At 35.2% G+C, this 23762-nt stretch overlaps 1 protein-coding gene across 2 annotated transcripts in view; it reads left to right on the top strand.

Annotated features, from left to right (window-relative positions):
- The window catches only part of CSMD3 (CUB and Sushi multiple domains 3), a 1213340-nt gene that overhangs the window by 605430 nt on the left and 584148 nt on the right, over positions 1 to 23762 (top strand). For both annotated transcript variants that reach the window (XM_030795533.1, XM_003256134.3), the window contains one exon: positions 14618 to 14730. In XM_030795533.1, the coding sequence (XP_030651393.1) occupies positions 14618 to 14730 (113 nt within the window). The remainder of the gene's footprint in view (positions 1 to 14617; positions 14731 to 23762) is intronic.

The following is a 23762-nucleotide window of genomic DNA, read 5'->3' as shown; positions in this document are numbered from 1 at the left end:
TTCAAATAAACATATACATTACTTTTTATAGCATTGTATTAGAAGAAAAAATATTAAATGCATTTTCATAAAAAGCAAAAGTTGCATATTTGTATAATAAAAAAAAATATGTTAGAACATAGGACTACAATTCTCATGTCTAATGGATGCATCCAAAGGCCTTGAGTGATTATAGAAAGTCAGGCAATAGGTCTTAAGGAATGCAGGAAATTTCACCCCAAAATAGGGCTCCCCTGATATAATGAGAATTTTTTTTTTTTTTTTGAGGTGGAGTCTTGCTCTGTTGCCCAGTCTGGAATGTAGTGGTATGATCTCAGCTCACTGCAACCTCCACTTCCCAGGTTCAAGCAATCCTCCTGCCTCAGCCCCCCAGTAGCTGGGATTACAAGCACACACCACCATGCCGGACTAATTTTTTTATTTTTAGTAGAGATGGGGTTTTGCCATGTTGGCCAGGCTGGTCTCAAACTGCTGTCTTCAGGTGATCTACTTGCCTCGGCCTCCCAAAGTGCTGGGGTTACAGGCATGAGCCACTGCGCCCAGCCATAATGAGCATTTTGAATTAAATGGCCTTAGAGATCAAGTGCTGGAAGAGACTTTTCCCTATATCTACATAAAGATAAGACTGACCCACTAAGGAAAACAATTGTTCTTGTTCCCCTCCCTGTTATTTTATTAAACATTATAAGAGAGAAGACCAAGAATGTAACCACACCTGAACAGACCCTTTTTCAATACAATGACTGTCTCCAAAGGTCATTTAAATTCCAAAAAGAACCATTTACAAGTTATTTTAACTTCTGTTCCTCTATTCAATCATTCTCCCTAGTAATTATTTATTGCCCCTGAATCAATTTCCTCTTCTATCTGTCCCCTAACCTGTTTTGCCAGGATCCAAGTCCCCATTCTTTCTGTAACCTCAAGATGATATGTAAACTTTTGGAGCTCACTTCGACATCAGGCAATCACTCTGTGGTTCTCCTTGTGCTCACAGTTAAATAAATGTGTATGCCTATTTGATAAGTGCAAGAGGCAGATAAGAGGGAAGTTCCCCAAAGAATTTCCAACTGGCTTGTGCACTGGGAGGACGGGGCGAAGCCTTGGGACATTTGCACCATTTGCAGGGGTTGGAGCCTGGCGTCTCCTGTCCCTGGATGGCAACCTGGGCAGTTGGTCAGGTGAAGAACCACAGGACTCCATCTCATTTTGCTGACTTGTTTTTCCTTTTTGTCCAATAAATTCCTCTACCTTATAAGAGGAGGTGCCAGCTGGGCTTCCTGGGTCGAGTAGGGGCTCAGAAACTGTGAAACTCACTGATTTCTTGCATCAGGACTTACTTTGGTCCTGAATGAACACTATTGAAAATATATGCTTAAAATATTCCAAACCCAGGATTTGTGCATGTATTTTCTTCCCCAAGAAAGCTATAAACAGTGAAAATTTTGCTGTAAGTTTCCCTGTATCCTTCTCTCCCTCTCTCCCTTCCCCCTCCCCCAAAACTAAAGTTAAAAGGAATGTTAACTGCCCGTTTTCCTGTGACCAGTGGGCCTTATCTATCCTCCCAATTTGAATTCCTGGTGAACATACTTTGTAAAGTCCTGTACAATCCTATCTCTTTTGCCATGCCGTTGCAAGGTCATAAAGTAGATAAAACCTACGTTGCAATTCTGGTTTTCCTCAAGATCTAAGACAAGATCACAAATGGTTAATTGCCTGTTTTTCGCTCTGGTAACATATTCTTGCCCCATGTATTTCCATCCTGAAAGAGTTTAAAAGGCAATCACATAATCTAACTCTGGCTACCCATTCGTTTGGGACCCCTTCCACGCTGTGGAAACTTTGTACTTTCACTCTGCTCAATAAAGCCTACAGCTTTTTCTCTCTCTCGGTCCATGTCTCTATCACTCACTGTGGTCAGCCGCCACACCAATTCTTTGGCGTGGCTAGGCAAGAACCTTAGGCGTTAACACTTATATGTGTCCATGAGCCCAATCTTTCATGGTTGTGTGACAAGAACTCGTTTTTTTCTACAACATTTTCTCTTATTAATCTGCCTTATTGTGAGTTGATTTTTCAATGAACTTTTGAAGTGGGCTAAGGCCTTTCATCTGCACAAGGGTAATAAAAATGTAATAGATTATGTTCTTTATTTTATATACTATTTCAATTCTTGAAAAGTATTTTTGAGCGCACATATTTAGGACTTTATCTCTTTCATTTTAGCATGAAGTGACTGACTAGGAAGACTAGAATGAACTATGAACACTGAAGTTACTCAGTCTGTAAATAAACATGTATTAAAGAAGCATTTTTTAAATTAACAAATAATACAGTCAAAAAGATGTATTAAATATTGATACAACTGTCTGTGGCAGCAAATCTGTTCAGGACTGCAGCAGCTCAATTCTTGCCTCCTCAGAAGAAATAGTTCAACAGAGAGGCATAAAGCAGAGTGAGAGACCGAGGCAAATTTTAGAGCAGAAGTGAGTTTATTAAAAACTTTAAAGGCAGGAATGAAAGGAAGTAAAGTACATTTGGAAGAGGGCCAAGCAGGCTACTTGAGAGATTCAAGTGTGTGGTTTGACCTTTGACTTTGGGTTTTATATGTTGGCATGCTTCCAGGGGGGTTGCATCTCTTCTCCCCAGGTTTTCCTTGGGGTGGGCTGTCTGCATGCACAGTGGCCTGCCAGCACTTGGGATGGGCCACATGCCCAGTGTGTTTACTGAAGTTGTACGCTTGTGTACTTGAGGCATTTTTCCTCTTACCAGTCAAGTGTTACAGTTAAACTCCAATGTTTTACCTCTTAGCATACATGTTTAAGCCCACTCACCCAACTCCCGAGATCTTATCAGGAAGCTGCTGATCACCAGTTTCAGGTGTTTCTATCTATTGGGAGACTGCCTTTCCCTCCTGCTGGCTGCATCAATTAGATAGACAGTTTAATAACTGCCTGGCCATCACCTGATGATCACCTAATATTCTTGGTGTGGGAGGCCCTCTCCTGCCCTGCTCATGTCTGACTACCTACTGTAACACAGCTATTTAAAGACTCATTTGAGAGTCTTACAAGAATGATATGACTCTTTCCTCTGTAGCCCACAGCATCCTTTACTGTCAGGGTTGAAGGTTTCTACCATTTGAATCTAAACCAAGGTCTTTGAGAGGGAGCTGAGAAGAATTGGCCATTGAGGTTTTGTACAAAGAGCAGGGTTTTCAGTGAGACATCAAGTATTGAGAAAATATAATTAAAATAAAATCACCTACCAACCCAATGAATCCACTTCACAAAATGTTAAAAGGAATGAAACAGCTTTTCTGTTAAATAAAAATTGAGCCAGATTGTGATCTGCATCATAGGCAATCTGTAGAGGAGATTTCAGAGAGAAACCTCACCCTTTTTATATAGCTTGACAGATATAATCCGTTACACACATGTTAATTGTCTTTATCAAAAGAAAAATATACACTTCTATCTTTATAATAATCAAGAAGTTACATAATGGAGCCAAGTGCTTAGGCTTTAACACTCAGTGAAACAGGAAGACAGGATACCATCTTCCTTGATGTTCATATTTCAAAAAAGATGACTCCAAGGCCTCTAAGAAAGACATTCTTAGAATGCAAAACTTGTAAGAGTTTTCTTTAGGTTTTAAAACATTTACACATATCTGAAAGAAAAAGAAAGCATCTACAACTTCAGGTTTTCTATAGGAAATTCTAAAGAGAGGTGGGGTTGGGGGAGTTCTCTTACCTTTATAATTTCAAGAACAAATTTAAATTTTTTTAAAGATTTGTATTTATACTTAGAACTTTTCTTTTTTGTTACTATTTTATAACACTATAATTATTAAATTATGTGTATTGCTGTTTCTACTCTTCTCTGAGCAGTTTGCAGTTATCAAAATATATAGCAAATCCAATGTAAAATACAAAGCAAGGTAATTATCAGAAATATAATAGAATTAATTTATAAATTTATTGTATTAGCCTTGAAGGAATAACCTTTAAATATATTATTTAAGTGAACCAATAGTGAATAGTTCAAGCAGATTCTTGATTAGCCATGAACAAAAATTCTCCATCATCCATTAATTTTATAAACTGTTGTGATATCTACATTGCTTATACTTTCAAATAATTAGTTATTTGAATATTATGAGTAGTTCCTCATGACGTCTTACTAAACCAAGCCTAAGGTGTAACTTAACCCTAGAACTCAAATATCTAAATTTTTAAATAAAATATTTTTTGGAGGGCCAAAAAACTTATCTTGAATTTTCATTAATCACATAAGTAGTATTACATTTATAAGATAATCTAGGACTTTTAGTATTTATTTCATTTTTCCAATTTTTTTGGAGATGGGAAACAAAACCATTTTCTAGTATCCTTATGAGGCACCTCTTAAGGGTACAGATTGAACTTCCAGTATTTAATATACATGACTTTAATTGTTACAATTCTTGTGGAAAAAGTTAGCCTATAGGTTTCACATAAGCCCAAATCAATAATTTAATTATAATAACAGTCAATTAAATCTCTGCAAATAATAGACATTTACTTTTGTTTGTATATTGATATTTGGACTGGAGAGACTTGTGTCCCAAAGCTAATTAACTTATATTAGACTTATCATTTGCAGTCTTACCTAAAAACGTCAGATTTGTTTGTCTGTTAATTAGATGTTTTTCATTCTAAATCATCCTTCCATTTAAATCAGTTAAAAAAATTGTGTGTGCCTGTATGTGTGAAATTTATGGATTAACTAGACACATATTAATTACTTTTACTTTGGGATTATTAAAAAATTAGTGAGAAGATTGTCTCACTTTTACTCTGCCAATAATTGGACTGTTGAACTTATAAGCAGATCATACCTATTTTTGTGTAAAAGAAAAATTGCACCAGACAAGTTAAACAAACGAGACTTTTCCCAAAACTATTGCAGTAGGGGAGAGAGACTCAACTCTGCTGAAACAGAAAGTGGGAGGGTTTTTAAACAGTGGAGTGAGTTAGTGGAAAATCACTGGAAAGCTTTAGACAAGAGATTAGTCGACGTATATAGACCATCTGCATTTCAGTTGTTTCTTAGAATGAATTTATAATTGCAAGTTTTTTTTTAACTTAAATGCTTTAAGAAACAGTAGGTCAGGAACCTGTAGTCAGAAAGAAACCCACCTAAAATTTTCTAAAGTTTAGTTAGGGTGAGTGGAACATTAAGCCCATCTTAATCACTGGGAGTCCAATTCCAAGCTGTTTGAAAATAAGTGATTGTGGGAACTATTATTACCAGGAGTACACAAAGAAAAAGTAGTGTAACAAATAACATTTTTTAAAAAATAAAATGTGGTTCTTAAAGTAATTGAAATAACGTTACTGTGAATAGGACAACAAAGCAGTCTATGAGCATAAGCTCACTAGAATTTCTTCTTTCAGTTGAGTTCAGAGCCAAAATTACTTATCTAGAAAATTTATTTTGAGTCCTTTGTAGGAACTATTGTCAAATTCTTCTGAGGTGCTGGCTCCACATGAATCTGTGTGAGATTTTCTTTCACTTTGCTAGCCATGTGGATCATCAAGAGCACTTGATCCTTCTAGCAGAGGCTCAGCTAATCTTACCTCTGGAACACTTTCAGATAAATCGAATCTCCTGGTCAATAGGGTGGCAAATTTCTTTCAACAGGTCTTTCTAGGTCCTTATGATTTTGTGTCTTAGGGATTCTAGGGAAGAAAGAAGCACCTTGAAGTATGAACATGTTTAAGAGAGAATTCAGTTAAATTTGGCACAGGACGTGGTTTCTGACTGAATTTCATAGGTCTGGCAACCATTAGTTCAAAGGGGAAAAATATCATGCTTGTTTGCAGAGGTCATTCTAATTTTTGACAATGCTAACAGTAAAATTCTAGGCCATTTTAATCCAGTATATTGCCTAATCTCAGCAAATGAGTTCCATTCATCTTATAGGAATCTATAAATAATTGCATAATTACTAGGTGACAGTGATAATAATGTTGTAATCGAGCGAGTTGTAGAGAAACGCCACACTCTGAGACTAATTCACGAGTCCTTTTATTGCTGGCGACTGAGAGACAGCTAGCGCTCAAAATTCTCTCGGCCCCAAAGAGGGGGCTAGATTTTCTTTTATACTTTGGTTTAGAAAGGGGAGGGGGAGCCTAGCTGAAGCAATCTTACAGAAGTAAAACAGGCAAAAAAAGGTTAAAAAGATAAATGGTTACAGGAAAACAAACAGTTCCAGGTGCAGGGGCTTTACATCCATCACAAGGTGATAGACGCGGGGCTTTGGGTGCTAACAACCGGACACAAATGTGGGGGCTTAGGGTACTATCAGCTGGGCAAATTCCTGGGAACTGTGGATATAGCTTGCCACAGTATCTTATCAGTAATTACATTCTTTGATGTGCTGGGAGTCAGCTTGCCCAAGTTAAGTCCTTGATGAAAAGGGGGAGGTGGGTAAGGGGCTGCAAGTGAAGGAACCAAAATGGAGTCTGTCCGGCTCTCTCAGCTAAGGGAGAGGCAATTCAGGTTAAAACAAGGTAGGATATCACAATAAGATGACTTCCTTTCTCTGATTCATTATGCTTCTGTAGCCCCAAAGTGGAAATCATGGGTATTAAAAGATACTTTACCGGGCTTGCACATTCACATTTAAAGACGGAAAGACTTCAGACCATCCAAACATCATATATACTATAACTAGACAAAATATCTTACTTTTTGTAGACATTAATTATATGAAATCCAACTGCCACTTAATTTCTGGGAAAGCTGGTTGGGGAAAACTGCCACATGTACCTTAGGAATAGATTGTAAATAATTTTTCTGACAAACAGCTCATCTTTTTAATATTTTTGGAATAATTGTATTTTTATGTAAGTACAGTAATAGTCTGGGGTCTTTAAAGTCCCCATTTTACTTAGATGAGTATGTCAATGACACATTATTAATCAAATGAATAATAATTATATGGGGTTACTTTATTACGTAATTTTCATAGTTCAGTCAAATGTTTTATCCTCCTTTATAATTCATCAGTTTCCTTTTGTGAAGCATATTTTTGAAAATTAACAAAAGTTTCTTGTATTAAAAGTGAGGCTTCCAAGTTTAGAATCTGTTACATATTAACAGTTGCTTTTGCAGCTCTGTCAGCAAAATAGTTGCATTAAAAAATTGTGTCATTCTGCTCTATGTGAGCTCTACAAATGATTACTGATCTGATAGGACAGTTGTACAGCTTCTAAAAAATCAGCTATCAGTTTTCCATGAGATATTTTACTTCCCCTCAAAGTTGAGAAGCTTCTATTTCTCCAAATTTCCTTTCCTATGTGATGGACACCAAACATGTATTTCCTACCTACCTACCTACCTATCAAGAATTGCAACTCTAGTAACTTCTATTAACTGTGCTGCTTGTGTCAGCTTAATTCTAGGCAAAGCATAAGCTTCCAAAATGTCATATAAGAGGTCACCATGGCATACAAAACCTTAAATTGGGCCATTTTTATCCCAAGTACATGTCCACCAGTAAATATTATTAAATTGTCATTATTGCTAAAAACCACAGGCTCTTTGGCTCCCTATGTAATGGAAATTAACACGAGGCCCAGCAGATTTCCCAGACAAGGCATTTATTTCAGGGCTTATACTTAAGCACTAGGCAGACAGCAGAGTCACAAGGGTCCTCCAGCTGGCTCTCCAAAAAAAGCCAGTAGGGATTTTCTTTACTAGGTAACTCATGGGAATTGGCATCAGGGGTAAGGTACACAGGCTGTTCTGTGCACAGCACATAAGTGGTAGGGTACGTGGGTGAGCATATCTTATTGTGATGGTTATCTTGAGCAGTGGGCCACCTGGTGGTCTGGCCAGCGGCAATAGAGCTGTAAATCAATTGTGCAGCATTCCTTCCCAAGGTGGGAAACTGCAAACTTGGTTTGATTTCGAATCTCCTAAGGCCAGTTTCTGGAATTACTTAAACAAATGGCATGGTTACACATTATGAGAGCACAGAAGAAACATAGAATGGCTTTTTTCCTTGTATGACTACTAACAGGTATGTTATCAGTGAAGTAGTGGTATAGGTTTGTGATCGGGGGAATGCAAGAAAGGATTTTCTAGTGGAGGTGAGCTGAAGCCAGGCCCCATCCTTTCTCTGCCTCATTATAGACAAGAATATCAGATAAATTCATCAGAGCTTAGTGTCTTCTCTTACCCCTGTAATACAATCATGATCATCTATTTGATCAGGATCTGGTAAAAGATTAACATGATTTAGGATATTGCGTCTCCGAAGCACAACACTGGGATCAATGCTTGTTCTTAACTAGTCTATTGGCATACCTACACATTCTGGATTTTTTGCACTTGTAAGATAGCTGTCACAGCATGTGGGACACGCATATAAGTGACTGCAGGTAAGGGCTTGAGCCTTTTTAAAAGTTTATCTGCTACTCCCACAGCATCTTGTCATCAACAGTGCCACTGCCTCCAAGGAAACTGAGAAATTTGTTATTAGTGTGTCATCTATTCCCAACTTTTGAGTTAAAATTCCAAAGTAGCCCCTTTATTTTCATAGCAAAGCAAGTGGAAAGTCTTTGCAAAATTTGGAACTCCCAAAGCTTATACTATAGCCAATTTTAATTTGAACACTTCTTCAGATTCTACTGACCAAATAAAAGGATCTGAGGAATTATTACACAGTTATTTCATTAGTGTTTTGGCCACTTTACAAAAGCTGAAATTCACTGTCCACAATATTCTACTAGTCCCCAAAATACTTTTTTTTAAGGCCTACATAAGTCCTTCAGCACCAACAGATGCTCTAAGTATTTTATCTCAGTTTGGCAATTTTGCAATTTGTCTGTTGAAGGCTTATGCCCTTGTGAAGGGGGAGTTGTAACAAAGCCGAAGTGTCAGTTTTGTATTGCTCTTTAGTTTCTGAGCCTACCAGCAAACCATCAACATGCTGATGACTTACAGATCCCCCTACTGGGACAAATTGCTTTAAGTTTTTTCTGTAAATGATTAGAGAAGTGGAAGGAGAGTCAGGAAATCCTTGAGGAGCATTTTTTCATAAATACTGAACTCCTTTCTAAGTAAAACAGCAAACAGCAACTGAAATGTAAACTTGTTTACTAGAGCAATGAGATAAAACAGATCATAGATAAACTGGAGAAAAAACTTTGCAGAGAATGGTAGCAAAGTACTAAAGTTTCTGATGTTAGAAACTAAAGACGTGAGTGGAGCAATACATTTATTTTCTTCTTTAAGATCTTGTACACAGGTCAATCATCTGTATCACATTTACCTTCTTTCCTTTCTGGAAGTATGGCAGTATTAAGATTACAGGGTGAGTGTCTTTATAAAATTACCACTTGTCTTTCAATGTTTTTAACTGTGTTTATTTCTTCTAGTAGAGCCTTTGACAAAGGGTATTGTTTGACACATAGCCGTTGCTTATGTTTTTTGCAAAGAATATCTATTGATTCTACACCTCAAACTAAACCATTTGCTAGGGCCCAAAGTGATGAATTGACTTGTTTCAGTTCAGGGCACTTATCCAGCACAGTGTGAGAAAGCCGCTTTTTGGAATACCCCTTTTCTTTCAGAAGGTACACAGTAATCAGATTCCTTTTATTCCAGGGAGTTCCACAGACACTCCCTATGGAATATAGAATATGGTAGTCTTTAATTTCCCCAGCAGGTCTCCTTGCAATAGGTTTACAGGAGGATCAGGAGAAAACTAAGAAAATCTATTCCCAATATGAGGCCCTATTTGTGTGGGAACCACAGAAGAAAAAGAGCAAGTAGAAGGCTAACTCAAAATACCAACAACCTGTGTTTATTAACGCCAGATGGAAAGTAAGACTTTTCTGAGGAAATCACAGAATAAGTAGCACCAGCAACTACTAGAAAATGCACACCTGTAATCCCAGCACTTTGGAAGGCCGAGGCGGGCAGATCACGAGGTCAAGAGACTGAGACCATCCTGGTCAACGTGGTGAAACCCCGTCTCTACTAAAAATACAAAAATTAGCTGGGTGTGGTGGTGCACACCTGTAGTCCCAGCTGCTTAGGAGGCTGAAGCAGGGGAATCGCTTGAACCCGGGAGTTGGAGGTTGCAGTGAGCCAAGATCGCACCAATGCACTCCAGCCTGGTGACAGACAGAGACTCCATCTCAAAAAAAAAAAAAAAAAAAAAAAAAAAAAAAAAAAAAATGCAATGAGTTAGCATGAGAGAAAGTTATTGAAATGTACATATCATCATTTCCCACATCTGAGATACCCTCAATCTGTCAGTTTTAGGTCATTCCCAAATTATTTCCCAGCCTTCTGGGCTTTCCTGATTCCTTTGTTTCTGCAGTTGCTGTATCCTCTGGATTCTGTTTTCTCCAATCCTGCCTCCAACATCTGGCTTCTCGCAGTATGGCATATGGTTTTGTTTTCTTTCTTTGCTCACTCTACAGGCTGGCCAGAATAGGGGTTATGCCTTTTACTAAATAGTTCTTACTGGATAATTAACATATCAGTTTTTTTTAAAATTTATTTTCTTCTTCACATTTCTCTAGATTGTCCCAAAACTGAGTAACTGCTGCTAACATTTGAATCTGTCCTTGCCACCCTAATACCCTTTCTCTAATTTGAATTTGGATAGTCATCAAGGGACCTGAGACAAAAATTTTGAACTACCCTTGGATCCATGCCAGTAGATTCTGAGAACGCCTCAACAAACTGCTAATGGAAATCAGTGGCAGACTTCCTTGTCTTTCGGATACACCATTGCAGTTTCACCCAGCTCACTTTTAGAGGAAATATTTCAAGTACAGCTGTAAGCAGTTACTTTCAGTGAGTCTCCAAATCTCTTAGTTATCCCTTATTTGTGGAGGGTGATGAACAGTTATCTACCTCTTGGTTCAATGGGTTATCTTCTGGTCCCCAGTGTGCTTGTTCCATCACATGAGTGGAGTCTGCTGATTGCAGAACTCCACACTGTATCCTGTGCAAATCTCCATGCCTGGGACTGTAAACTGGAAAACATGCTGCAGAGAATGCCTGCAAACTTCTGGGAAGCAGGGAAAAGAAGCTTTTATTTGAGATATATCAGCTGGCAAGGAGGTCTGTATAACTTCTCAATGGCATCAGCTTCACTGGTGATCAAATAAGAGCTGGTCTTTCTCACATTGTGACAAGATAAATGTAGAATTATATGACTTTTTGGCTTATTTTCCATGTTACTGTTTATTAGACTAACACTATTTTTTTCCAAACAGCTAGTGAGACCACTCGACATCTTTTTGTCCTCATGTGGGGACAGTCTTTTATACAAGTTCTCAATTATTCCCTAATCATGTTCACTCATAATTTCTGCTTTCCTAAATACATGAAATATAAATGATAAGTGACTTTTGGGGGCACAATATGTGCTAAAACATTGACTAGGCTTAGGGTTAGGGCATGAGGCACACAATTCTGTTTCCTCAAACAAGGCAGATAATTCATTATCAGCTAAAGAAGTTGTGGCCTTGTGCTTTGTAGGGAAATACACTAACTAGGAGAACTGGAGGTCTAAAACACCATTGCTTTGATCTTCTCAGGAGTCTACTAAGGCAGAGAAAGATAGAGACACAAGGGATGCAGAAAGAGCAGAGATAGCAGAAAAAGGAAGAAGAATCAATGAAAGTGCCTTTAATTTATCCATTTCCTCTTCCATTCTTCTCAGTCTTTCCTTCTGGTTATGCAGATCTTTTTAAGTTTCCACTAAGGATAATACGTATCCAGTAAATACCAGCAGTTCATTTGCTGGGGATGAGGTCAAAGAATCATAACAAATTCTGAAAGGTTTTGTACTTGTATGTATTCTAAATATGACAGAGATATTAGCTGTTTAGGAGAAAGAATTGCAGGCAATTTCCTTGGCTTTCCCTATTTTTCCACCATCAAAGTTAATTGTAATCCTGATGGGATTTGAGTCCAGATTACCCAGGCATACTCATTAATGAAATTTAAAATTTTAAATTTAAATTAATAAATTTTAAATTAATAAAATTTGAGTTTGGAGAGAGTGGTCGATCCAGATACTATTTCAAAAAAGCAAAGATCAAGAAGGGAGAACTTTTATAATTATAATTATGATATGGCTGCTGTGGGGTCCACTCAATTCGAAACTACCATTCATATCCCAATCCTCTTTACCAAGTAGTTGGGGAAATGTGGTTGAAAATAAAATCTTTTGCCAGCTCGGTAAAAGCTCTCCATAAAATAGAGGGAAAAATGAAACAGTTTTTCTGTTGAATAGGATTAAACCAAACTGTGATGTGCATCACAGGAAATCTGCTAAGGAGATTGCAAAAAAGAGAAATAATATATAGCTAGGAAGATACAATCCATTGCATACATGTTAATTGCCTTCACCAAAACAAAAAATAAAACATTTCCTATCATTATGACAAGCAGGAAGTAAAATCAAAGAGCTAAGTACTAAGTACCTAGGCCTTAACTCCCCAGAAAAGTAGAGACAGGGCATCATCCTCTTTGATGTTCACAGTTTAAAGAGGTGGCTCCAAGGCCACCAAGAGAGAAATTCCAGGAATGAAAAACTGGCAAGAGTCCCATTTAACTCTTAAAATATTTAGATACATCTAAAATCAATGGAACTTATAATTTCAAGTTTTATAAAAGAAATGCTAAAGAGAAGTTGAGGGGGAGTTTTAATTTTTGACATCAGAAAATTAATATATATATATAATTATTATTTTTAGATGACATATACCCTTACACCAGCAATGAGTTGGGAACTAGGTGAAATCAGGGCAATAGGATAAGTTAGTAAGGGAACAATTTAGCTTGCAAGTGTTAGTTGTTTTTCATGAACTGACAAAATACCATTCTAGAAGTTTCAGGATAATAGAACAGTTCAGGATTGTGAATGTTATAAGAGGATGTAACAAAGAGCAATACTTCAATTTTCCCAGAAAAACAACTCTTAGTATTCTCTTTGAGGTAGTTTGTTGGTATGTTTGATATGGTATAGCTGATGCACATGCTATGTAAATATAAGCTCTCATTCCCGTTTAATAATGGGTTTACTTTACTTTCTATTCTGCCTCCAAGCTGGAGTCTTTACCCTTGCCCATAAACCTGCACCTGCCTCTCTACGGTAGCTCAAGAAACTGCTACCTAAGAATCACCAATTTGAAAGTTCACATGCCCCAAAGTTTAATTAAAAGATGTTTCAAATGATTGTGTGTATATATAGACAATATATATGTGTGAGTGTGTTTTATATTATGGTAATTTAAAATGTTTTTTGGCAGGAAGAAGGAAATGAAGATAATCTAAAGTTCCATAATGCATTATGGTATCTTGGCATCTTACGGTGTTCTTCAATGTAATATATAATCCCATAATTAAATAATAGTAGTTTACCAAGTTTCTTTGTGATAAATTCCCATAAATCCTGTAACACTGGCCACTGGTTACATACTTGTACTGCAAATGAAGTTTCCTGAGGTCATTTCTACTGTTTTAATAGTTGACTACGCACAGGGAATTTTGCGGCCAGTCACTTCCAGGATATGGTCAACCACACTGCCCTCTGCTGGTATATTCATGGTAGAGCCGCTGTACAAGAGACTAAACACTCTCTTAGGTTTTTACAATGAAAGGAAACTGTATACTTTCCTGATGTAATTTTCCAGCAATCCTTATGGTTTTAGCAATAAAGTAGGCAAACATTCATTATTTTCTTCCTTTGGAAACCTGTCTTTCTGTATGTAATCTATAATCCCTTATCAATATGGACATTTACTCTGCAGTGAATCTATTTTTTCCTCTTTCCTATTCTTGATAGACTTCCCCGCAACCTAAGGTCTTATTTACTAATTTGCTTTCACCCTTCTTATGATCTTTGGCTTCAGTTCTAATATGCAACTACAATATCATTGATGATAGACGAAACGTGAAGTAATTTCCCTTCTTATGGTTACAAAACTGTGCATTACTGAATGAGGGATTAATAATGAATGGATACAGTTATGCTGCATCAGATTAGCAGCATATTTCTTTAAATAAAACTATTTACAGAAAAACATATGTGACATGGGCAGCCTATAATGTAGGTACTATATTTTAAGGCTTGTGTATTCGACATCGGTATTGCAAAGGGTTCGGTTATACTCTTGGCCACTTTGTTGTTTTGCACAGAAATATTTTAACAATATTTCTCTAGAACAAAGTTCTGTGAAACTGGGAATGTTAAGATATATTGGTGGTGTTAAAAATACTTGAATATTTGTATAGATCCTCTTTTTCTCTTCAGTTCAAAAGGAAGTACTGTGCAGGACTTTTTGATGGTCTAAAATGTCATGACTTTGCCTCAGGAACATGAAAGATCTTTCCTAGTTAAACACAGAATAATATTTTTATAATAACCTTGATCACTAAATTGTGTAGTTTTTTCTTCTGTTAACACATACTCCTCTATGTTTATCTGACTTTTTTTTCTAGCAAAGAAAGTATTGAGAAACACATCTGTCTTATAATTTGTATGCAGAGGATGTTTTAATAACCTATCTCTCCCTTCTTTGTCCATCTCTTTTTAGGCTGACTGGAAGCTTTGTACCAGACTTGATAGTGAGCATGAGTAGCCAAATGTGGCTGCACCTTCAAACAGATGAAAGTGTTGGATCTGTTGGTTTCAAGGTTAACTACAAAGGTAATGATTAATTGCTACATAGGAAATGTTATCTTAATACCACCAGAGAATATTTTTACATTCACATTTAATTGCATCTGCAAAATTAAAAGTTTTGCAGAACACACGCTACATTTCAACAAAAATCATTTCCTCCTTAACTACAAAAGTTAATTATACTTATCTTTAAATAAAATTAGTTTTTCTTTTAAAATGTGTCTATTTTGCATACCTCATCTTTCTCCCAGTATATTATACTATCCTTATGTTTCAATCACTGTAGACTCCTAGCCTTCCCCTAAATAGACATGTGATTTTATGTACTTTAAGAAATTTTCCTGGCAAAGATTCTACTAATTATTAAATACTTAAATATAACAGTAAAGGACTGAAATCCCTAAATATTCCAATGTACAAATCTTTTTTTGTAATCTATCAAACATATAAATCATAGATCACAAATTTGTGAAGTTGCTTTTGCCCATCCCAGTGTCAGTAAAGATACAGATCAATGATTAACTATGTGTGTATAACAAAATATTTTGTTCTAGTTTCATTTATCAGAAATAGATGCAAGCTTTATGAGGTCATAGATATCTTCCACACATGTTGGACCTTAATTAAAACCAATACATACACACAATGTACATATTAGAAATGCAAATTTGCAATTCTGACTGAAAAAAGTACTAACAAACTCAATTAAAAATCTATTTTTTAAAAACAAAAATATACAAGAGACCATCAGAATGTCATGTTGCTTGAATTTATCATTACTATTGTGGTAAAAATTATTATTTTCTATCTTACCAATTAAACAATTACTGTGAAAAATTCTTTTACTTGCATAATAATAATTTTCAATTAGAATTTTCTCTTACAAACACTGTCATGCTTTTAATTCTGGACACATGAAAATGAATGGATGATGTTGTCAGAGAGACAGAACACATTCCTTCTGTGGTTTTTTTTGTGACTAAATTTGGTACTATATTAATTTGAATAGTTCAAGAAATCTATGTAAATGCCAGTTTATTAAAAAGGTTAGCTTGATTATAGTCTTAATATATTCTTCCTCAATTTAAAATCCACCTCTATCCCCAGTAAATAAAACAAGGTTACAAAATTTAAAGAACAATTGGCTTAGGTTACATGTATTTATCTGTCTTTTTTTCTGACAACTTGTATTTTACACGCAGGGGATCTTTGTGCACATTTGTTACTTGGAAATATTGTGTAATGCTGATTTGGAGTACAGATCCTCTCACCTAGTCATACTTCTTGAAATATATCTTTTTTCTTTTTCTTCCCCTTCTCCCTCTAAATGGCTAAGCAAACCTGGCATTCTTATATTCCTGTGGTTTCTGTTATTTTCTCCATCTTATGAAGGTTACCTGTCAGAAAATCTATAGTGATTTAAACATTAGAAACTGTATGAATTATTAATGATAAAGCTTGAACAAGAAACATTTATTAAAACTCATGAATAGGTTGGAGCAACAGGGAGTTCTATCGATATTTACACAGTTCTCCCCTCTGCTGCGGTTCAAGAGCTGGAAGTACATTGTAGAGTAGCACAATTAAACATTATATTGTTCTCCGTCTGCTCAGTTTTCAACAATAATAATTAAAAAATTCACAGAGATGATATATTTGAAACCAACCCAGGACATTCTAAATGAATACTGCCCTTCTTTTTCTCCCTCCTTTTCCTTAGACTGGAAGTGTCTCTCCCAGTCCAACCTGCTGCACATTACTGATGATAATCTTCCAGCATCAGAGTAATGATCATATTACTCTCATGCTCTAAATTCTCTATTTTTTTATCCCTGGAGATAAAATAAAAAATCTTCATACATCATTTCCTCCAGCTTTCTCCATCTGATTTTCTCTTTTTCTATAAACTCTAATTTTACCAAATTATCCATAACTCTCTGAACCCTGCAAGTTGTTTCACAACTTTGTTGCTTTGGATATTCAGTAAATGTACCTGAATCACTGTTTTTTATTTTAACTCATCACCTCCTCACTCATCTTTTAAGGCAAAGTTCAAATATTTACTCTTCTGTGAAGACTTCGTTAGCTCTACCCATCACAGAAGACCACTTCCTCTATTTTATAAACCGTGAATCATATGTACTATATAACTAAATAGAAAATATATCTTACTTGTCTTTGTATTTCTGCTAGCAATATCCATGCCATCATTATAGGTAGCTAATAATTATTTGTTCAATTAAACTGAATAAATGATTTGGCCTATATAAATTAGGTAATACTAAGCAAAATATGTCCTCAAAAGTTTAGTTTACCAGGATTTTTTCTGTACTGTGAAAATCATGTTTTTGCATTCTCCATAATTTAAAACCTGAGCTCAGAGTTGAAGTAGGGTTCACGTTGAGAAGTTACAAATTTTGATGTGCACACAGTTTTAGCAAGTTCGCCTACTAAAAATAATTTTTATAATTACCATGCTCTCTGTTGAGTAGTGTGTTGGTTCTAAATGGAACACCTGCTAAAACCCTTTCCAGATTTGTCTAAAGGTATCTTCTGGTTTTATAATCTGTAGATTTTGCATGAGATAGTATTAAATGTAGATCTCCTCTAAATTAAATATATCTATTTATTGAGTAGTTTGTCTCAAATTTTTAGCATTTTAAACATAGTGACTAAAATATGTAATTTAGTCTTTGTTTTTTGTGATATATTTTTATTCCTAAATTGTGTTTTGCTGATTAAGAGAGTGTTTTTGAAACTTTATTTTAAAGAAAATATAATTTCAAATGACGTCTTCTGTTAGAAACTCAGAATAGAAAAAAGATTAAAACCTGGGCTTCTCTGATAGAACAAGGATGGGAAGAAGATTTGGTACCTTCAGTTGATCTGACTGCTTCTCATTCCCTCCAAATGTAGGAAGAACCTTAGGACTCCAAAAAACATAGTTTGAAAATGACTGTTCTAAGACTGTACTATTGACAGAGGAACAAAAATTTATGTATGAATGTAAAATAGTACATAATTACCTGATTAAGTAGTCACTAACTTTAGAACTTCTACTTTAAATCTGTGGAACTATGAATGCTTTTTTGTATGGAGTTTGGACAATGTCTATTTTAAAATATAAAAAGGCAACAAATGTTGCAAATCAAGAAAACAGTCCTTAATTCTAAATTTAGTTAATTTTTATTCAACTAGGATTCATTTTGTGTTTCTGTTCATGACAGTGTGCTGATTACTGTATACCATAGCATAAATGGATAAAATGCCAGCGAACTCTTGAGTAGTTAATGATATTCCTAACTTTTAAAAATCAGTAACGTCTTTGTAGATGTAACAAAGTCGTGGCCATTCTGATTCACAGGAGATTTTTTTTGTTTGCCAAAACTATGATTTAAGATGTGAACAAAATGTCTTGTTGAAAAGGAAGTATAACCTAGCTGTCCACCTTGCCCCATTTCCCTTAGAAACATTAGTTTTGTTTCCTTGTTTTTATATGGTCATTATTTCAAATGCATATTAATCAGAATGCAAGCAAAAAAGAGAGTTCTTTTCAGTGGACACATTAACATCCATTAACACTGAGCTACTTTTTGGATATATTTTCAACTTTGTCTTAGCTTAAGGAACATTAGAGCAATAATTAACAATTATGAAGAGCCTTGCCTATTCCAATTATTTTGCCTACATTAACTCATTAAATCTGATTAGAACGATAAGAGGTAAGAATTATTACTCATTTTTACAGATGAGAAAACTGAGTAGGATTTAAGCACCATGATGATAGGAAGTTTGGTCTGCTTTGTTTATTGCTATATTCCCAGAATCTAGCATGATGCCTAACATGCAGAAAGCAAACAATAAATATTTGTGGGATGCCTGAATAAATGAATGAACATGAATGGTTAATCATATTCATATTGCAGAATATAGTTGCAACTCTGAGTTTACTGACTTCATTCTTTTTTCCATTATGCAATATTATATCCTAAGTGATTTTGAGGGATTTTTAGGAAAAGCTGGAAACCCTAATCAGTGTGAAGAGCAGGAGAACACCAAAAGACTGAGTTAAATTACTGAGCTCCCCTTAGCTCATCAGGTACACATCAAAATAAAACATAGGCATGCACGTGCACATGCACAACCACACACACAGACAAAAACTATCTGATTTCACACAGGAGATGTCTGCAATTTTTTTATTTTCATATAGTTACTTGGTATTTCCTAAGGCTTGAATTATTTAGGAATGCTGATTATTACTTTTATAAAGAAAAATTGTTGATTTTTGTATATTTGTGTGGTATTTGGCCACAGTATTTAATGCTTTTGTTAATTTTAATTATTTCATGATTAGGCATTGTAATAATTAGGCAGACATGTATTGGCACATTACAGAAAACCCAACTAATAGTGGCTTAAACAAACATGTGTTTACTATCGCCACATGACATGTCCAGAGGGTAAATGCCAATGTTATTTTTATCTGAGACTCAGGTGCATTCTTGAATTCCCTCTACCATCCTCAGCATATTTGTCTTCATCCTCAATGTTATAATTTTGGCCAGAGGTCTATTGTAGGAGAAGATTGGACCCCTCAAAATTCCATTAAATTATAGTGATGAGAGCTAGTATTTCTGTCTTACTCTTCTTTGCATGGCAATGACTTTATATTTGAACATTTAATATATTTGACAAGGGTATGTGGAAAAGAATCTTTACCAACTGCAGGGAGTTCAAATACATTTCATCTAACTTCCAGTCAAACATTTTTCTGTATCCATTGATACAATCATGTATTTAATTATGTCTCTCCTTTAACTGTATTCATAGTTTTTTTTCTGGTACTGGGACAAAGTTTCATTTCTGTAATAAAACCTTCCTGAACATGATGACCAATCCCTTAGTACACCCTGGGATCAATTTGCTAACAGTTTGACTATAATAATTATATTTGTGAATTTGAATTAGAGTTTCTTTTTGTGTGGGTTTTATAAAATTTGTGTTTTAGAATATGGTAGTATTAAATAATGAGTCAGGAAATTTGTCAATGACTTGGAATAGTATGAATAACAAACATAAAAGTTACATATTTTTTAGAGTAAGAAAGACCCTAGCCATAAAACTATCTGGACATTTTTACTTGAAGGTAAATATTTAACAAATTTAATTTTTGTTCCTTTTACTATAAATCTCTTCAGAGCTCTTCTTCAATTAATGCTGGTCACTTATATTTTGTTAGAAAAATTTCCAGGTCATACACAATAATTTTCAAATAAATTTCAAATATATGGACATTTCATGTACATTTTCTTTAACAAAATTTTCTTTGAAAAAAATAATAAAGATATAGCATACTGATATTTTACTTATGGGTATGTTAATTTCAAGGGGGTAAATTTTTTTTTCTTTCTGTCTTTGACTACCTCTGCTTTTATCCCTGCCTGGCAGTTCTTTCTTTTTGTACTAGTGACTGAACTATTCTAGACTCTGATAAACCTTATTTCTCCTAATTCTGCACGGCTCTACAGGTTTGGGCCAAACTAATCCGAATTCCCTTTGAAAGGTTATCAGTCCAGGCTGGACGCAGTGGCTCATACCTATAATCCCAGCACTTTCGGAGGCCAAGGTGGGTGGATCATCTGAGGTCAAGAGTTTGAGACCAGCCTGGCCAACATGGTGAAACCCTGTCTCTACTAAAAATACAAAAATTAGCAGGGCTTGGTGGTGCGTGCCTGTGATCCCAGCTACTCCTGAGGCTGAGGCAGGAGAATTGCTTGAACGTGGGAAGGTGGAAGATGCAGTGAGCTGAGACCGTGCCGCTGCCCTCTAACCTAGGCTACAGAGTGAGACTCCATCTCAAAAAAAAAAAAAAAAGGTTATCAGTCCAGCATCTGGGGCAACTGATATAGTTTCTGGGTAAAAGAAAATATTTTTTCTAAGGTGGTAAATTCTAAGGGTGATTTCACTTGGTGATACTGGTATACTGGTATAACTTTTCTTTAATGTTAATAATTTGCTGATAGAGGCATGGCAGAACCAATGAATAGAAAGAAAACCATAGCATTGTGGACATAATTGGAACTCCTAAATTTAGCAGTTCCTGAAAGGAACACTAGACCTTGGTCTTTCAATTGTGTGAGGCTATAAACTTCTCCTTTTTTAAGACATGGTGAGTTCAGTTTCTGTCACTAAATGAGCCTCTCAACTAAATGAACCCTGGTAAACACATTTGTTGTCTCTTTGTTTAATTATTTCAACACAGTGTTAAATTAAGTTTAGTCTAAATCTTCCTCTTTATATGTATTTTAAGTTCAGCTTAAAGGTTTCTCCATACACAGTGAACCATAACTTACCTGAATGAGTAAACAGGATGTGACTTCTTCTTTTACCAATCACTGAGTTCTGGCCAAAGGCAGCCAACTGTTCAAACCATGTTCAAATAAGGTTTTATTACAGCCAAGCTGTAACCAATCCAGCTATTTCTGTATCTCACTTCCATTTTCTGTGCATCACTTTCCTTTTTCTGTCCATAAATCTTTGACCATGCAGGAGTGCTGAAGTCTCTGCAAACCTTTTTTTGTTTGTTTGTTTTGGGAGCGTCCAGATTTGCGAATCATTCTTTGCTCAATTAAACTCTGTTAATTTTAATTTGCTGAAAGTTTTTATTTTAACAACAGTAAGAAGAAATAGTCTATACTATGGTTCAATGCTTTCAGATATATTTCTTTCTTTATTTTAAAAATATGTTAACATGGAAATACAGTGCAGTTTGGCCCAAGAAAAAATGTGTACCCGCAGGAAGGAACAGTTATATGTGAGCTAATTAATGTTCACTATGCTCTTTTTTTTTCAAGAAAGGAAACATAGAAATATGAGAATTACCTTCTGCTACCAGTATATATTCATCATGAGCAAATTTCTTTATTTATCTTAGCACCTGTGTCTTAATGCCATTTTATATATTGTATATTTATATAGTATATAAATTAGTATCTTTAATTAATATATTAATTAATTTAATATTTAATATATTAAATTAATATATTAATATATTAGCAATATAAATATGTTTATATATTTATATACACACACTAAGTTGTACTCCCATTCGGTTTTGTTCTCAAATCATGAGAAAAATTAAGGTGTTTCGGAAGTAGCATCAATTCCTTTGTGACTGATAATGACAGAAAGAAACAATTGTTTCTCATCACTCAAACCATATTGTGTAGTAAATGTTTTCTGTAAACTTTCTATAAATGTTTTAAATGATTTTTTTCACCCTTAAGATTTTTGTTATGAATAATTCAGAAATAGACCCACATATTATGGCCAATTGATTTTCAACAAAGATGCTAGAGATTTGAATCAGAAAAGATACATATTTTTTAAATGGTGCAGAAACAGTTGTATAGCCACATTAAAAAAAAATTAACTGTTAACTCATGCAATATACAACAATCAACTTGCAATGTATTATAGACCTAAGTTTAAGAGCTAAAGCTATACAACTTTTGGAATAAAACATAGAAGAAAAGCCTAGTTACCTTAGTTTAGGAAAAATTATCTTACATAGGGGACCAAAAGCATGCTATCTGTTATGAGCTGAATATTTATATTCCTCCCAAATTTATATGTTGAAACTCTAACCCCCATATATGATGGTGTCTAGAGATAAGGCCTTTGGGAGAAAATTAGATTTAGATGAGATCATAAGAATGAGTCCTTCATGATGAGATTAGTGCCCTTATACGAACCAGAGACCACTCTGTCTCTCTTCACCATGTGTGGATACAGCTAGAAACGAACCATCTGCAAGCCAGAAAAAGAGCCCTCACCAGAACCCAACTATTCTGGCACCCTGATCTTGGAATTCACAGCCTCCAGATTGTGAGAAATAAATTTCTGTCACATAAGCTGCTCAGGCTATGGAATTTTATAATAGTAAAGGAGAAAACTAAGATATTAAAAAAATTGATAAATTGGACTTCATCAACATTTAAAGTATTTGATCATCAAAAGTCGCTGTTAAGAAAATGAATTGCAAATAACAGGCTAAATAAGAATATTTGCAGAAACATATTTAATAAAGGACCTGTATTCAGAATAAAGCAAACAAACCAATTTAAAATCTGTAAAAGAGTTGATGAAACACTTCACAAAGAAGAGATACAGATGGCTAGAAAGTGTATGAAAAAATGTTCACTATCACTGTTATTAAGGTAGTGTAAATTACAACTACAAAGAGATACTATTACATACCCACTAGAGTGGTGAAGATTAAAAAATGTTGGCTTGGCAAGGAAGTGGAATAACTGGAACTCTCATACACTCTTAGAAGGAAGATAAAAATGGTATAACCATTTTGGAAAACAGCTTGGCAATTTCTTAAACATATGTCTACCTCACAACCCAGCCATTTCACTCTTAGACATTTTCCCAAGAGAAATGAAATCAATTGTCCATATAAAGACTTGTATGAGAATATACATAGTAGATTTTTTAAAATTTCTACAAACTGGAAACAATCCAAATGTCCATTTATAGATGAGTATATAACAAAAATTGGGTATGTCTACACAATAGAATACTACTCATCAATAAAAAAGAAAATACTCTTAACACATGCAACATGAATGAAAATCAATATCAATATGCTGAGTAAAATAAGCCAGATAAAAAAGAGAATGATGTTATTTACTTAAAATTCTAGAAAATGCTAACAAAATCTATAGTGACTGAAAGCAGATTATGTTTTCTGGGCACTTGGATGAAGGAAGGGATGGATTAGCAACAGGCTGGAGAAACTTTTACTGGGTGATAGACACATTAGTTCCTTTTTTTTTTTTTCCCCCACAGGATATGCCTCTGTCATCCAGGATGGAGTGCAGTGGCACAATCTCAGCTCACTACACTCTCTCAAGCGATCCTCAAGTAATCCTCCTACCTCAGCCTCCCGAGTAGCTGGGACAACAGGCACATGCCACCATGCATGGCTAATTTTTGTATTTTTTATAGAGATGGAGTTTCGCTACATTGCCCAGGCTGGTCTCGAA

Source organism: Nomascus leucogenys, chromosome 16 (genome assembly GCF_006542625.1).
Source record: "Nomascus leucogenys isolate Asia chromosome 16, Asia_NLE_v1, whole genome shotgun sequence".
NCBI lineage: Eukaryota > Metazoa > Chordata > Mammalia > Primates > Hylobatidae > Nomascus > Nomascus leucogenys.
Note: the sequence above shows the minus strand (reverse complement) of the source record. Positions and strands in the feature narration are given on the sequence as shown.